This window comes from Halichoeres trimaculatus, unplaced genomic scaffold, assembly GCF_033239565.1.
Source record: "Halichoeres trimaculatus isolate MK-OKI-2021-1 unplaced genomic scaffold, fHalTri1.1 fHalTri1_scaffold_15, whole genome shotgun sequence".
NCBI classification, from domain to species: Eukaryota; Metazoa; Chordata; class Actinopteri; order Labriformes; family Labridae; genus Halichoeres; species Halichoeres trimaculatus.
In genome coordinates, this window is record NW_027437193.1 from 33,842,056 (window position 1) to 33,859,386 (window position 17,331).

The window sequence follows — 17,331 nt, forward strand, 5'->3', positions numbered from 1 at the left end:
TCCTTGCACTGTTATAAAAAAAAAAAAACTTTTTGTCTTATTTTCAGTAAGAATGTTTTAAAGGAGAAGTCATTCGTATTAAGACATTTTAGTTTTAAGAAACTTGACATGCAAATTTCTCTTGCACACTCTTTTGGCAGATTTTTTGTTATTTCTTGTTACAAGCATTTCAGCCCTCTTTTTTGTCTTTGACAAACATGAAACAAGACATTTTTCAGGACTGATCAGGTAAATGTCTCTCATATCAAGTCTAAAATGTCGCTTTGTTTTTTACTGAAAATAAGGCAAAAACACTTCACTGGGGTAGAATCCCCTTCTCAGAAAACTGGTTGGACATAGTCAACATGGGCTCCAGAGTTACATCTCTAAACTCTTTGTAAAACTCACAACTGTGCCTTCTGGTCCAGGGGCTTTGGTTTTAAAGAAAGCAAAGCCTCATCCCTTATGACCAGAGTGTTTAACTGTGACCAAATATAGTTTAGCATATAGTTTAACATCTATTAAAAAAATGCATCAGGGCTGCAAGATCCGGTTTTTCTAATTTGTATATTATTGAAAATATGTTTTTTTGCAAAAACTGATACGGGCAGAGCTCACTGGTGGTTTTATGCATTAGCCAGCTTCTCATGTAATTTATTTTCTGTTTTTTTCTTAGAGTGAGGAATAATAAAAAGCTAAGCTGTCTGTCTGAATCTACCTGAAATAAAAACCTGACCAAATCTTCCTCTCATTCATTCCCTCTCCTCAGCCTTTTCCACTCATCCCACATGTGGTCTTATTAAAAAACCCGATGGACTGAACCAAACAATCAAAACAAACCACAGAGTTTTCAAACCACATGACTTCATCTTTCACTGGCTGGAGCACTTTGTTTTTTCGCTGTGTGGCACAGACCATACCCACCAAGGTTATAATAGTTTTGGATTTGTCTTTATAGTTTAGTTTTAGATAGTTTGGACATTTTTTTTCCATTACAGTTTAGTTTCAATTAGTTTTAGAGCAGGTATTCTAGTTTTTATTTAGTTTTGATTTTTGCAGCAAGGCTTAGTTTTAGTTTAGTTTTAGTTTTTTCATACCTTATTAACCAGGTGCAGGATTCAAAAAGGTCAGAGTAAATATTTTGTAATACTGTTTATTTTCAAGTCAAACATAGTGCTCACTGCTCAGTCAATGCTGATACTGAACTGCTGGCTGCTGCCTTAAACACAAGAAAATAATATAAACTTAATATAAAAAATATAAATATAAATTATATAAAAATAATGTCAACATAAATTACATAAAAATAACATTAACATAAATTATAAAAAACAATATAATATGAACTTCAATAAATAAAAACTTGGACTTTGTAACAATAAAGGCAGACTCAAATACAATAAAAACTTGGACTCTGTAACAATTAAACTGTTACAGATGCTCTGATTCATTGCTCCTCTACGTTTGGTCGCAGCACAGAGCACAGCCAGTCAGTGCAGTAAACAAGCACGTCCCAGTACGTCGCTGTGATGGTGCCGTACGGCGCTGACAACTGCCTAAAACTGTCGTAAAATTGTTTGGGAAAATGTGTTGGATTAATTTAAATCCTAAAGGCTATTAATATTGTCAAAAACTATGACTAAGGGAATTTTGTCTTTCATTTTAGTCAGTTTCAGCTAGTTTTGTGAACACAAGATACAGTTTTAGTTTACTTATCGTTTTTGTTTTCTTTTCTAGTTTTTATTAGTTTGAGATAACTGCAACGTGTTTTAAATTCTAGTTTTCACTTTTAGTTTCGTTTTAGTTAACTATTACAACCTTGATACCCACTGCCCACTCACAGAGGTGTCCTCAGGAAAGACCCTCGGTGGTCAGAAGAGCAGAGGAAGAGTTACGTAACCACAGTCTGGATTTGAAGTTATCATACTGGGAGAAAACAAGATAACCCTCACTATTCAAAATTTACTTTTGTAATGACACATTTTGAAGACAAAATGAACTATTTTATTTTCAAAGACTAGTAGAGTTAAAGAAAATGCAGGAAGTTTGTTTCAACAACTTTTGAATAGGATTGCATTTAAAATTCATTTTTAACTTGAGTGTCTCATTACAACTAAATTAAATGTTGTTCATGTGTATTTACGGGTTTCTTTTTGATATAGAATAATAGTTTAAATAACCAGTAGTTATTACTACTTTAAAAGGCCTTTCATGCCAATAAGGAAATGACAGTCACAGTCTAATGCATCAGTCTGTCAGTCTTCTCAAAGCACTTTGAGGACAACAACACTTCCAATGACTGATGGTCCTTAAGTCAGAAGAAATGAATGCAGAACTATGTACTAGGAAAAACATTTGTTAGCAAGCTTTTCAGTTTACTAATCCAGGGTTTTGTGGTTGTCTCTCTGACTGATTGGAAAATAATATTTTCAGCTGATTTGTGGAAATTTTGTGGGATACGATCATCATGGGTGACTACGTTTTCAATATTTCTCTATATCACACTAAATTCAGAGTTATTAAACATCATAATGTGAGTCTCTGTTCTCTGCTCTCTAGAAATGTCACTCACTGTTAATACTACAGTGCAGCAAACATAAGAATCATGGCACAAAAATTGCCTGTAACACAGGTAATGACACGGCTACACAGTTAGCAGGACACATTAGGAGAAGATGAGAAAAACCTGCAACACAAGCTTCTGTGATGGTATCACTGGCTATATGTTCCCCGTTTCTGACCTCTGTCAGCTCTTGTTTCTGTCTATTTTCTTTAGGTTTTGGTTATTTTAATGTCTGAAGAAAGTGCACAAGGGAATGTTGCTAAGATCAGTTCCATCTGTACTGTCTCATGGTACCAGTTTACACCATATGCAGACAAAAATTTCATGAAATATTGGTGAGGATGAAATGAAACACAACACACTTGCTTCAAGGTTCCCACCCAGTGGCGGACTGGGACTGAAAAACAGCCCTGGACTTTAACTTTCCTAAAAGACAGAAAGCAAGTTGTGAAAATGGGGATTATCAGTCAAAATGCTTGGACAATGTGTGTGGGGTTCCACAGGGATCAGTGTTGGGTCCTAAACTATTCATCGTCTACATCAATGACCTATGCAATATATCAGAGACACTCAAGTTTATCTTATTTGCTGATGATACAAATATATTCCACTCAGGTGAGAATTTACAACAACCTTTGGACAATATCACTTCACAATTCAACAAAATAAAACACTAGTTTGACAAGAATAATCAATCACTAAACTTAACCAAGACACAAATTGTGATTATATTCGGCAATAAAAAAAAATTATTCATTAAAGACAGCTACAGACAGAGGAAGTTGATATAGAAAGAGTGCAAGGAATTAAATTTCTTGGAATGATGATAAATGAAAAAAGAAATGCTGGATGTCCCACATTAAATTCAGCTGCACTAAAATATCAAGAAGCGTTTCTATAATTGCCAAAGCCAGGCACTTTTTAGATAAAAGATCACTCTCTATTCTGTTCTTTCCACTGGTCTTGCCTTACTTAAATTATTGAATAGAGGTATGGGGCAACACACATAAAAGTTTATTGAAGCCACTATTGATACTGCAAAAAATATCATCAGAATAATTTCTAATGCCAGTTATTTTGAACACACCAATCAATTATTCATACAGTGTAAAATGATAAATTATACTACATGGTAGAATTTCAAACAGCATAAGTCACAAGGCCAAGAACAATTTGATAAACGGGGGGGTATCACCTAAGGAAGCAGTTAAATTTTGAGATACATAGATGTCGAACTGAAAAAATTTGCAAAACAAATAATGATGTAAGACTATGCAACAGACTGCTTGTGGCGCTAAAACTATGTCCAAGCATCAACCAGTTTAAAAACAACCAGTTTGAATCTGGACTCATCAGACCACATGACCTTCTTCCATTGCTATAAAATCCAATCTCTCTGCTCCCTAGCAAACTGAAGCCTTGTTTTCAGTTAGCCTCACTGATCAGTGGTTTTCATAAGGCTACACAGCTGTTTAGTCCAATCCCCTGAGTTTCCTTCACATTGTGTGTGTGGAAATGCTCTTACTTTCACTATTAAACATAGCCCTGAGTTCTGCTGTTGTTTTTCTTTAATTTGTTTTCACCAAATGTTTTTCTTTTTTTTTTTTTGCCACATTTCTTCCTGGAAGACGATGGGTCCCCACTATCCTTCCAGTTTTTACTAATGGGTTGGACAGTTCTTACCCAGTTTTAGTAGTTTCTGCACTCTCATTAGGTGTTGTCTCTGCTTGATGCACGCCGATGGTTTGACCCTTCTCAAACAGATTAACATCTTTTCCACGACCACAGGATGTGTCTTTCCACATGGTTGTTGAAGAAATGAGGAGCAGCTCATTGCACCAGTTGGGGTTAAATAACTTGTTGCAGACTGAAAGATAACCACCCATGCAGCAGTTATCCAACTGGAGGCTCGTACCTCCTGGCTCAGTTAAATCCAGGTGGTGACTTTTTTTTTGGCCAGGCAGTGATCCTTCTTTTAACTGATTTTTTTTGTCCAAGCTGTAAATGCTTAAAGTAATGCATCACTGACTGTAAAATCTGTTTTTGGCTGGTACACCAGACATTAGCAGCCTGTACGGCAGAGTGTACTTGTAGAAATACAGAGGTTCTTTTAAATCTTGAGAGCTTCCTAACCCAGACGTGTCCATGATGTTATCCAGACTGTGTACTCCTGACTTAAACCACTGACTTGAGTAAAATGTGATCCTCCAGACCTCACAGAGCTTTCATAAAGTAATAACATCCAGGTTTTTACTGATATACCCTTTCAGTTTTTTTCTCAAAGTTTTGATTTCAATATTCATATTGTTTAATTAACTTCATTTTTCATTCACTGATTAAAAGCTGAGTTAAAGAAATATGTTTTTTTTAACTCTCTCCACACAGCTGGAACTACCAAGTGAACTGTAATCCACGGGGTGAAATGTGGTGGTTAGACCAACTTGTAATGGGACAAACAAAGAGAGGATAGAGTCTGAAAATACAGTTTAAAGTGAGGACTGAAAGTCTTTCTTTGTAAAGGAGCAGGTTTTAATGATCACTTTAATCTTCAACGTTTCTTTTAATCACATGCTTTCCATTGAGCGTCTCACTTTGTGGATAAGCCACACCGCTTATGAACAAATCTAAACATTTCAAAGTTTGGACTCCAGCACACTCACAAAAACAAACTTTAAGATGTACCTAATGAAGCTAATATTGTGTTACTGAAACGCAGTTAACCTGAACATGGGAAGCTCAGCTGGTTACTTCTGATGATGAAAATGTAAAAACCATCAGCTGAAGGTTGATGAGTTAATGTGAGTTGTTGTAAGGAGTTATTTTCCCATTTCAGTCTTTAAAGGCTCATGTGTGGGAGTTATTTTACGGTCAGTGTAGGAAGTGAAATACCTCATGGAGGATTCATTCAGTCTGTGGGTGTGATGTGTGTTTGTATGAGTGATAATTACCACGTCCTGCCTCTATATAAGAGCAAGAAACTGACGAGTTGAAAGAAGAAGAAGAAAGGACAACACAGGGAAACTTCTCTTTTAGGGATAATCTACTCTTTTTTCACTTTGATTCATCAGGAGCTGAGTCTTCCATGATAATGATGATGATGATGATGATGAAGATATCTCTGTGGCTTCTTTTGCTTGGTCTCGGATTGGCTCATGCTGCAGCTGGACCAGGTATGCACTGACACGAGATCTTTACCTTATGGCAGTCAGAGCGGTCAGAAGACGAGAGGAAGGGCTATAAAAACAGGGTTTCCTCTCAGTGCAGCAGAAATAGTCACCTGATTCCGTCAAACCTAAAGAGTAACTGCTCTCCATGTTCCACACACAGGTCTGTGCTCATTTCTCTGGATGTTTTCTTGTAGGCAGCTGTTTGGGTCGATGTGGAGAAACCTTTGTCAGAGGCCGGCAGTGTTCCTGTGACTTCGGCTGTCTCCAACATAACGAGTGCTGCCAAGACTTTAACGCTGTTTGCACCACCGGTAAGATGCCCCCTACAGGAGGTGATCACATTACTGAAAAACCAGCAGAAGCAGCTATTTTTTCTCTCATGCTTCTGCTTCTTTTTCTGTTTGGTGTTTAAAAGACAGATTAGGGTTGCAAGATTCTGTGAATTTTTTAAAGTGTGAAACTTTCCACGGTTATTTCTGAATATACAGAAATAAAAAGAAGTTTTTCAGGATTTATATAAACTTCATTTACCTGGTCGTATACATATACATTACAGGCCAAAAGTTTGGAAGCAAATTAAAGTCACAACACCTTTCTTAAAAACAGCATTAGTTGTTTGTATTTTGAGATGCTTTTATTTTATGATTACTCTTTGCTTTCATTAATATGCTCCATTTTCCTCAAACTACCTTCAAGTATACCCTGATGTTACCAGACCATTGCTTAATCAATGTCAGCCACAGAGAGGAAGGTCTAAGTTTCAGGGTTGAGAAGAGTTGCAAGAGTCACAACTTCAGGTCAAAAATAAAAATCATGAATAAAGTATCATGAAGAAGGAACAGTATCACTCCGTCTGGGCCCAAAGTTTAACAGTAAGAAAATGACCCTGAGCGTAGTGCTGGGCTCTGTCAGGGTTACCCAGACAGCAAAGAAGAGGGAGCTTTTCTCCAAAAGATGGTTTGGTCCCCTCATTCCCCAGACCATTCTCCAACCGAGCTTGTGTGGGAAGAATCGGACCGACCAGTAAAAAAGAGCGTCCCACAGATCAGCTGTCTCTTAACGGATGAACTGACGAAAGCTTACAGTGTAATTCCTGGTGCATACCTAAAAATATGTGTGGGATGAACACCTCGTAAATGCCATGCACTTGTTTAAGCCAGAGGGGGTTAATTTGAAGAAAGCAAAGTCTAAGCAAGAAAAACTGAAATATCTGATCATTATCGTAAAATCTCTTCTGATATTTTATTTTGCAAAGAACAATCATGTTGATTTTCTTGCTACGTTTACCAATGAAACTATGATCTTTCTTGTACAAACTTGGACTTGCTTCCAAACTTTGGCCTGTAGTGAACATGTATGAATATTCAACATTTTGGTTTGTTATAATCAGACATGCATGTAAACAAGTCTAATGCAGTATTTTTAAAGACATTCTAAATGAATTTTCAAGAAATTTTTTGAGAACTGTCCCTACCTGAGTCAAACTGTCATGAATGTAGGCATAAATATTAAATAAGCAAACGTGCCAATGTGCCTGGTTCAGGGCTTCCAGCCTTTAAATCCAGAAACGTGTCTCAGGGGAAATGCTGTCAGCTGGTGAAGTGGTGACTGATGATGATGATGATGATCAAATGTGTCTTGAACTGTTCAGTATATAGTTGAACTTGCATTCAATCATGTTGTTTCAGCTTGGATCAGTTTTTTGAAAACCTCACTCAACTTGAAAACAAATAAACTAACTTTCCAAATTTCCAAACCAAAGTTTGGAAATTTTTTAGAAAATTCTTTCAAGTGGAGGGCAACAAAACCCTAAAAACTTCCAATATTCCTGAGCTAAAATTCCCATGGAAATTTTCAGTAAACTTTCCTGAAATGTACCAAAAGTTTTCCTTTTGCAGGCCTAACTCAGACACAATGAGAATAAAAAAATGCGTTTTTCACTGTTTGCATCTAGCCCACTCTGCACCCTGGTGTTACTGCAGTTAGGTTCTGTACCTCTGACTTCATCCGCTTGGCTCAGAGCAGCAGTCAGCTCACTGAAGTGAAAATACCCTGAGACACCAAGAGGAAGTTTTAGCTCTAAAAGGAGACCTGCACTCACTCAGCTGATGAATCCTTCTCTCTGTGTCAGGGCGTCTGTTTGCTAAAGCAGCTGATGTTGTGATTGGATGCTGTGACCTTTGTAGGAGAGAGTTAACGCAGCTCTACCTTAAGACTTTAACCACTTGTGGTCTGCTGAGTTGATGATGGTCTGTTTGTCTGTTGCTCTCAGGTCAGTCCTGTAAGGGTCGCTGTGGAGAGACATTCAGGCGAGGCCAGCTGTGCGAGTGTGATCCACTGTGTGCCCAGTACAACTCCTGCTGCCACGACTTCCAGCAAACCTGCGGTAAGAAGTAACAGTTGATAAGAAAGCAGCCCACATGGTGCTGTCAACTAAGGGCTGAATGATGAAACAACTGCACTGACAGCACAAACAACAAATCCAAACATGCTAAAGAGAACATATGATTATCACAACATCCCAGCAGACAAGCCTGAGGGTTGTCAGGACGCTCAGAGATAGGGCTGAAGCTGTTGGCCTCCAAACTAGCATCAACATGCCTATCCAGCAGCTAAATTAGCTCATCAAACACTCCTCTGCCTTTCATTCATTGTGTGAAAATAAATCAAAAAGCTGTCCAGATAAAATAAAAGATTGCACCAGGTGCTAAACCAATCACATGTAACTTTCAAAATAGGAGTTTCACTCACACAGGCTGACTGAGCTCCAGCGAGCTCATCCAAAGCCTGACCCGCAGCAGTCAGGATCTGCTGATGGTACCACAGACTGAGAAACAGACTAGTTCGGCTTGGCCCTCGTACACACGTTTTCTACTCGTCATGACTCACGGTTAGCGTTTTCAATTTTGCATTGATTTGAAGAGCTGGAAGCTCAGTTAATTCATTGTAGATAGTTTTTCTACTTATGAATTTTATAACTCTTAACAACATAAAATAACTTAGAGTTAATAGTTTAAATAAGTGTAGGAAAGAGTCAATGGGAAGGCGAATAAGCTAACTATCAAACCACCTGAACAGTGCTTTATATTGTTGTCATGAACTGACTGTTGTGACTCTGAGCTGGTATTAAAATACATCTAGGACTTTTTAATAAGGGGAATGTGTCAAATGAACAAGTCATACTGATTTAAAGAGTAAACACTCAGGAAACAACGCTGAAGGTAAAACGATGTAATGCTCGACTTTGTCCACAGATGGTAGTGTGTCACACCCGCCCTCCAGGACTCTCCAAGCACTGAGGACTACAACTTCAGGTTAGCAGCTAACTTTAAAGCCTTCAGTGTTTTTTGCTCACTGCCTGATAAGTTCACTCACAGAACATCCCAGTCTGAAGTCTTGCCTGTATTGTACATTACTTGGACCAAAGCATCTGTTAAAAATATATGTAGAATCGCTGAGTTTAAGATCAGAGTTTGCAGGATTGTCCAAGTTCTATTTAAGAAGTAATAAGAGCAGAACCTGGGACCAGAAGCTGGGGTTGGTTTTCCAGGACCAATCACAGCTCTTGTCTTGTGGCTCAAACCACAGGAGCCATTGACAAACAGCTTCATAGGGGAACCTCCATCCCCCAAATTGGGCTTGTTTCAAACATGTTAGTGGACCTGTCCTGGTTTTAGTCTGTGGAAAGGCCACACAATGCATGCCATACTGAAACAAAGGGAAATGAACCGCTTGGTAGAAAGGTTTCTCATTGTGCCAAGTGCTGAGTCTTTAGCAGTACCCATCAGATCTGTTCCTGGTCAGACCGTGAGAAAAGATGAGCTTAAACGCTGTGAACTCAGGGTTGCAGCACATGTTGCCTGTCACACGTCAGCAGATAACTTGTGGAGTATGACTGTAGACAGCCTTGGAGCAATCAAAATGCTGTTTGTGTTTCCTTTGCTTTGTTAATGTGTTGCAGCTGTCTGCTTCTGATGACACTTGTACTAGTTTCACAGTCTTGGCAGGAACTTCTAGAGAGGTTGAGATGTAGGCTGGTTCTCACTGCAGGGGCAGGGTTTACGTTATGTTTGGGCTGGAAACTGTCAGATCTGTCGACCCTGTCCACGGCACAGTTAAGCCATCATCGTCTGGTTTGGATCAGTGCAGTTTGGTATGGGTTGGATCTTTAAAGTCTGATCCTGCAGGTGTTTCCACAGCCAACTGTGCCCTTCATGGTAGGCAGCGTGTAAGCTGGATGCTGATTCATGTGTCAGCTCCGATAATTCATGACAGTTAAGCAGCCTGACTCAGTGTACCCCGCAAATAAATCCAACGAAGAAGAAAAACGTGACGCAGTAAACAACGATGGAGACATCCAGCGTTTTGTCTTCTTTGTGATAGTCATGTGTCTCTTTGTCACAAAGACCAATCAGGCTTTGTTTCAGAGAAAGCTGTGAGCCACCAGGAGAAATACAGCAGCTGATGTCACACAGGAAGTGACCATTCTTTCAGCCAATCAACAGACTGCAGGGTTTCTAGCTCCACCTGCTGGGGTTGGATCAGTTTAGATTGGTACCTCAACAGAAGGCAACCAGAAAGTGGAATGGTACAGGTCGGTAATTTGGGACCTGTCCCAGTTTTTAGTCAAAGGAAACAACACAAAATGGGTGCTGTACGAGACCATATACACGTGTGTCAATGTGTGTGTGTGTGTGTGTGTGTGTGTGTGTGTGTGTGTGTGTGTGTGTGTGTGTGTGTGTGTGTGTGTGTGTGTGTGTGTGTAATAGACAGATATACGTTTTTTCCTTTTGAGTTTTTCAGCTCTAAGTGTTCTTTAAAACAGTGTTTCTCAACCCTGGTCCTGGGGACCCCCTGCCCTGCATGTTTTAGATGTTACCCCACTCCAACACACCTGATTCAAATGGATGGCTTGTTATCAGGCTCGAGCAGAGCTTGATGACAAACTGATCATTTGAATCAGGTGTGTTGGAGTGGGGTAACATCTAAAACATGCAGGGCAGGGGTACTCCAGGACCAGGGTTGAGAAACACTGCTTTAAAAGACAAGCTAAAAGATGAATTTGATGACTGAAAAGAAAGATTTCTAATCTGAATGAGCTCTTTCCTGGTAAAAGAAAAAAGAAAAGACTTCAAACTCTTGTGACTTGAGCATGGTTTTGACGAGATTATGGGACTTGGTTAGCACAGTGTTTAAAAAAAAAGAAACGATCTGACAAGAAAATACTTTTCAGAAATAAAAAATCTATGATGTCAAATAAATATAAATAACAATTAATGTTTTGGGGAGTTTTTAATGAGCTTTATTGGTGCAAAAGCAGAGAAACTAACCTTGTAAAGCAGAGCGCTTGGACAGCTGGTCTTCCTAAGATTTCACTGACTCTTCTGTGTTTCTAAATATGTCTCAGTCTTTTTACCAATCCATGTCTCTGAAAGGTTCATCATTTTTCTCCCATCCATAGAAAAAGGCAAATCAAAAAGAGGCAGGAAATGGTCCAACAGTGAGAGCGAGGAATGGGAAACAGGTTTGATCATCTACTTATTTTCTATGACATTTTGCTTCTTCTTTAAAAAACAAACCAGCAACTTAATCCCATTTCCTTTTAGTTATCTTCAGCTAGACAGCACAGCCTTTGTCAACAGGCTCGGTACATACAGATATGTACGTCTATGGTTTAGAAAGCTGATACACTGCATCAGAAGTTTTTCCCCTTTAATTTAAAGAGGGGGTGTTGAGCATTTTTTGGTCTTCATTCTGCCCCTCATGTTCCCCCTTAGTAATCTACATGATTAACAGCTGATAATAAGATATAAATAATAGAATAATAGAAAACTCTTATTTCAGCCTCTGAATGAGGCAATCTGTTTTAGCTGCTGTCTCTTTAAGGCTCTCTGCTCAACAAACCCCCTCCCCCTGATTTGCCAGCCCTCTGGAGGCCTGTTGGGGTTGGAGCTAACGGCAGACCTTGGTGTTTGAGGCCCACCCCTTTATTCATTAATGAGACAGTTAAGTTTGAACATCCAGCATTGTGACCTTATGCCCATGTTTACTGGAAGAGCAGAATACCCCTCTTAAAGTTTCAGAGCTTACAGAGGGAACATGACCTCAAGGCCCTGCATTGGCATCTTCACTATGTTGTTCAAACAGGTTGTTAAAAGTGTCATCCTGCCATAACACTATCATCCAAACCTTTATATTTCTCTGTAGCTCGTGGCCTTTGCAGGCGTCACTCTGGAGCTCAGTGTTCGAGGGGACTAGGCCTCCACAGCCCGCACACTGCCAGCTTCTCCAGCCCCGTCTCTCCAGCTGAACCAAAAATTCCTTTATATCATGGTCTGTGACGTTCCCTTTTCTCAAAAATGATAAAGCTCTACACGCTGACCTGTTTATTTCATCCATCATTTCTCTTTCAGGTTTAGGTAACCTTCCAGCTGGTACACCCCTGATGTCCATCCCTTCATTTCATGCACCTTTAACAGGCTCATCTTTGCTCAGTAACGGCGCTCTGTCCTCGGGCAGCAGTGCCTCCTCCAGCCCCTCTGGACCCATCAGCCCCTCTGGACCCATCAGCCCCTCTGGACCCATCAGCCCCTCTGGTCCCTTAGCTAACGCTGGTGAGATGAATCTGGTGTTTCACCGCTACAGTCATGGTTAATGAGACGGGTCATTGAGACTGGACTGATTGTGACTTCCCCCTAGATCCCGGTAATCCTGCAGGCTCCAGACCCAGACCCAGCACCCTGCTGGACATAGCAGAGGCCTCTGGACTTTCTCTGGTGGATGGAGCCTTTGAAGGCCCTCTTGCAGGTAAGACAAGAGTCAATCTTGTATCAGTGTTTTTTGTCAGTGTTATAGTCCAATCTACAAACCTTAAGTCTGAGGCTCAAGTCAAAGACTTCAAGTCGAGTTTGTGTCAGGAAGGAAAAATCAGAGTCAAGTCCCGTTAGCTGAGGCTCCAGGAGGACGCTGGCTGCTGGTTTACACTAAAGTTTTCACTTTTTCAACCCTGAGAAACTGGATCTTCTAGTGTGGAGAAGAAAGTCACATTTACATCAATAAGACAGTTTGTTTCTGTTTCTGTTTTAGTTTGGTTTAACCCGTTCATGACCGTTGTGGCAAATTTGTGACGTACCGCTGCAGGTCTGAGATCACCACCTTACCCCATTAATGCCATTCATTTTCCACATAGACCAGGGATCATTTCTAAAGCCCTGTGTCACAATAGATTGGTCAGAGGGTGACCTGGTTGTATTTAAAATATAACCTATTTATAGCTCCTGTATGTTCTCAGTTCAATCTCTGCTTAATTCAGCCTCTGAAGGAGTGTAAAAACACACCAAAACATTTGTTTTATAACTGTAAATCAGTGTAAGGGTTAGAAACTGCTGAAGTTACAGCTCTGAGTGTCAAGTGTTAACACAGACTGAGCCTCTCTGATGGACACACACACACACTCATTCACTTTACCCCAGTGATACCACTGTAGGTGTGTGAGTTTGTGTGTTTGTTTTGACATATCATTCTTTCTGCTTTTCTCTTTTCTTTTTTGAAGGTTTGTTTTTGCTTCTTGAGGAACGTACACTCATAAACACAAACACAGCTGTGACAGCTTTTTAAACTGAGCAACAGTCTAATCGTTTTAACGGTGTTGAAGTGTGTGGTGTTTTGATCAGTTCACCCATCATTTACAGTTTTAAAAAGCCTTTACACCCTTTTAGCCCGAGCACTTTTTAAAGACATGTTTGTTGAGATGTCAGAGCACAGTAACTGCTCCGCCAATGAGCTACTGAAATAAATACTCATAACATGGGACCCAAACTGAGAACAGCCAAATCGCATCTTTTCACCGTCTCAGGGGTCATCAACAGAGCCATGTGAACAACAGATCAAACACTTTCTGTTTGCTGGCTTTTATATCAAATTGACTCCTACTTTTGTTTATCTCTTACAGTAATGGATGAAATATGCAAATGTTAAAAGTTTTTTTTTTTTTTTTTTTGGGGGGGGGGGGGGGGGGGGGGGGGGGGTGAGCTACTATCAGAGGCTCTCGACCTCCCAGAGGGTCCAGACCCCGACTTTGGTAACCTTGGGTTTAGGAACCAAAGTCAGTTCAATACAGAAAGAAAACTAATGAAACTTCTTTATCTATATATAAGATAAGCTCTGTGTGTGTGTGTGTGTGTGTGTGTGTGTGTGTGTGTGTGTGTGTGTGTGTGTGTGTGTGTGTGTGTGTGTGTGTGTGTGTGTGTGCAGGACTCCTTAATGGTGGCGGCCTGTGCAGTGACTCTCCCATCAGTGGAATAACAGCTCTCAGCAACGGGACCATCCTGATATTCAAAGGTCAGTGAACGCTGTCAGAGGATCTGTGTGGTTTGAGATGTTGTCATGTTTCCGTGTGTCTGCTGTGGGACTCTTTGGGGTCTCTGAGGTCTCTGAGTGTCCTCTAAGCCCCCGTTTGTGTGGTTCAGGTGAGCTGTTCTGGTCTGTGGATCCAGTGAGTCGCTCAGTGAGTCGTCCTCAGAGTATCCAGGACATCTTGGGGGTCCCGTCTCACATTGACACCGTCTTCACTCGCTGCAACTGCAGAGGAAACACCTACATCATCAAGGTACGGATATGAGAGGGACTCATTGTTAGGGCTTCTCCAAACACCACAGCTACATCCAGAGGTGTGCACAGGCTTTCGTCCTCATCACTGAAGAGGACAGTTTATTATGTTTTAACCAGCCAAGGGAGCAGTGTAGTGTTTTACCACCCAAACACACACTTTAGCTTAGGTTTTTTTTAAAAACGAAGCCACGTGGTCGCCCCCTGCCCAATGTCCCTTTTCCTTTTTTGTAACTAGGCTCAGTGATTTGTTTGCTGTATATCTGACCTACGGTGTGCAGGAGGAGCTCAGATAGATCCTGACGGGCCTGTTGAGTGGCCCTTCTATAAGAACATTAAACATAAAGACAAAGCATCAACCCAAAACAGTTACTTGTTATCTCTTACCTACCATCCCTCCCACCTTCCCAGGGGGACCAGGTCTGGCTCCTCGATGAAAACTTGCTGATGGAGCCCGGCTTCCCTAAACCTCTGGCCTCTGAGTTCCCAGGTCTGACGGGAGGCATCACAGCTGCTCTGGCAGTTCCTGCCACCAGGGGCAGACCTGAGACTGTGTACTTCTTTAGAAAAGGTAAAAATGGGGCGCTATCTCAGCTCAAAGAACATCAGGAACGAGCAACCAAAGGAATGAGTGCCTGGGAGGATGGATAAACGGCTGCTACATGATTGTTTGGTGCTTTTGTTGAAAATATTATGAACATATTAAAATCTCTCTTTGTCTCTCAGGAGACGTCATGCAGAGGTTCAGCTTCCCACCTGGGAGCACCCCGTCCTGCAGCAAGAGGCCGAGTCATTTCAGCCAACAGCCTGGTCGGTAACCCACAGAGCTGTCTCCACAGTCAGAAACACTCACTCCTGTTTTTCTCCACCAAAACATGTCCTGAACTGTTAACTATAAGATCGTTTTTATTTTCATAAGGAGTTTTAATTAATTTATTGAAGTCCACTTTTCCTACTTCTATCCTCCAGAAGTTCCTCTGAGTAAAGAGATCAACATCCGGGTGTTTCTGAAGGGTTTCCCTGTTCCAGTCACGTCTGCTCTCTCTGTGCCCAGCCCTCAGAGAAGTGACCGGTACCAGCACTACGTCTTCTCTGGACGTAAGAATCTTTCCTGTATTCTTAGCCCTAACAAAGGGAGCAGAGACTGTGAGCTAAAGCAGTGTTTCTCAACCCTGGTCCTGGAGGACCCCTGCCCTGCATGTTTTTATGTTCCCGACTCCAACACACCTGATTCAAATGATCAGCTCGTCATCAAGCTCTGCTCGAGCCTGATAACGAGCCATTCATTTGAATGAGGTGTGCTGGAGTGGGGTAACATCTAAAACATGCAGGGCAGGGGTCCTCCAGGACCAGGGTTGAAAAACACTGAGCTAAAGTGTTGACTTAGAGAACATGTGAGATTTTAATTTGCCTGTCCATGCTAGCTTCAGTTTGGACTGACAGAGAGTATCTAACCCGAGCCCCCTGCCCTCTCTGCAGCTCTCTTCTTCAGCGTCCAGATTTCAGGCAACATGCCGATGTTGGCTGAGCCTGACCCGTCCGCAGTGTCTGCACCACTTTCCATTTTCAGCTCTGCCGCTGCCGCCAACCCCGACTTGGCTAACATGGCTGCTGAAGGCATCAACCCCCCCCTCCCACTCAACTCCATCCGAGTCTGGCTGGGCTGCCCTTAAACCCATCCTGAGAAGGAAACATGGAAATCAGAAACATGCTCTGTTGTTTCCCTTCATTTAAGCCCTTTACTCAGAGGATGTTAGCGCTAAACTCCAGTATCTGTTCACCTTACACTCAAATGTATTCAGCTTCTTTCACGCTTCAATAAAAATGTACTCACTCTTTCATTCGCACAGAGATTTCTTTAACTTGAATCAAATCCCTTAGAAAAAAAATCATTTCCTCTTTTTCCAACTCAGGGCCCACTAAGTCTCAAAAATGTTGGTGGCCCACCTCCTGCCCCATGAATACAGAGGCAGTATAACCCTGGGATTTACTTAGAGCACTTCTTTTAATCGAAATATGGATGTAAAAAATTTGAACTGAAAATGGCAAAGTGGTCAGGCCAGTAACAGCAAAAGTTCCTATCTGTTATTTGCTTTTCACATGTCTAATACCTGAAGGAAAAACAAACAGAAGAATATTCCAACATCTTAAAAATCCTTTTAAACATTACTCAATTTTAAGATTTAACAAATTATCATGTTTATTTTGATTATTATATAGTTACCCGGCCCCCACCCCATCCTTACACAAAAATTAGGGGTGGGAGGAAAAAAATTTAAAAATCGATACGTATCAGGACTTTTTGTTTGACAATATCAAAATAAGGATTCTTTGTCAAAAATAATATCTTTTTTCAAATTCAAATTTTTCATTTCATTCTTTGTTCATAAACTGGATTGGAACAAAGTTCCCACTTTTCTCCAGCAGGGGGTGCAATGTTTCTCTCTGACTCATGTGATGTGCATTTTATGGGAAAATAAGTCTCCTGGTACAGTCTGTGGACATCATCATCATCGTTTAATTTTTCCCATGGTCTGTTGTCAATAAAACCAACCGACAATTTTTCATTGTCTGCTACAATCTGGTGTAAGTTGCAGGTTTGTACGATAATTTGTTTCCTGACAGTGCTGAAAATGATGATGACCCAGTTCATAATTCACAATCAGGATCTTAGTATCCAGAATATTGCCAGGATCTGGATCGTACTTTTACATCTGTCAGAATTATGGTGACCTTGTCTTGTATTATTTAGCAAATCAATCCGACCATTTATGGTAGAGTTATATATACATTTGGTGAAAACAGCCTTATCTGACAATGATAAAGAATACTTTAAAAAAGTCCTGGATACAGACGGTGATCCAGATCACCTCCAAAAATGTAATCACTTCCTTCTTATTCCATTTCTAACATTTCCTGAAAATTCCATGAAAATCCAGTTGTTACTTTTTTCACAAACAAAACAAAACAAACAAACTCTCCCGAAAGCACAACCTCTTTGGCGAAGGTGAAAAA

General features: G+C 40.6%; 1 protein-coding gene across 1 annotated transcript; it reads left to right on the forward strand.

The window, feature by feature from the left end:
• Window positions 1–5,694: 5,694 nt before the first annotated feature.
• prg4a (proteoglycan 4a) lies at window positions 5,695–16,124 on the forward strand. The gene is made up of 16 exons (XM_074689583.1): window positions 5,695–5,712; window positions 5,904–6,020; window positions 7,664–7,736; window positions 7,841–7,891; window positions 7,982–8,095; window positions 8,964–9,023; window positions 11,171–11,233; window positions 11,917–12,042; window positions 12,123–12,323; window positions 12,409–12,516; window positions 13,963–14,049; window positions 14,178–14,317; window positions 14,728–14,887; window positions 15,043–15,126; window positions 15,286–15,414; window positions 15,796–16,124. The coding sequence occupies exons 1-16, from the start codon at window positions 5,695–5,697 to the stop codon at window positions 15,987–15,989; spliced, it is 1,725 nt and encodes a 574-aa protein (XP_074545684.1). The 3' UTR covers window positions 15,990–16,124.
• Window positions 16,125–17,331: the final 1,207 nt, after the last annotated feature.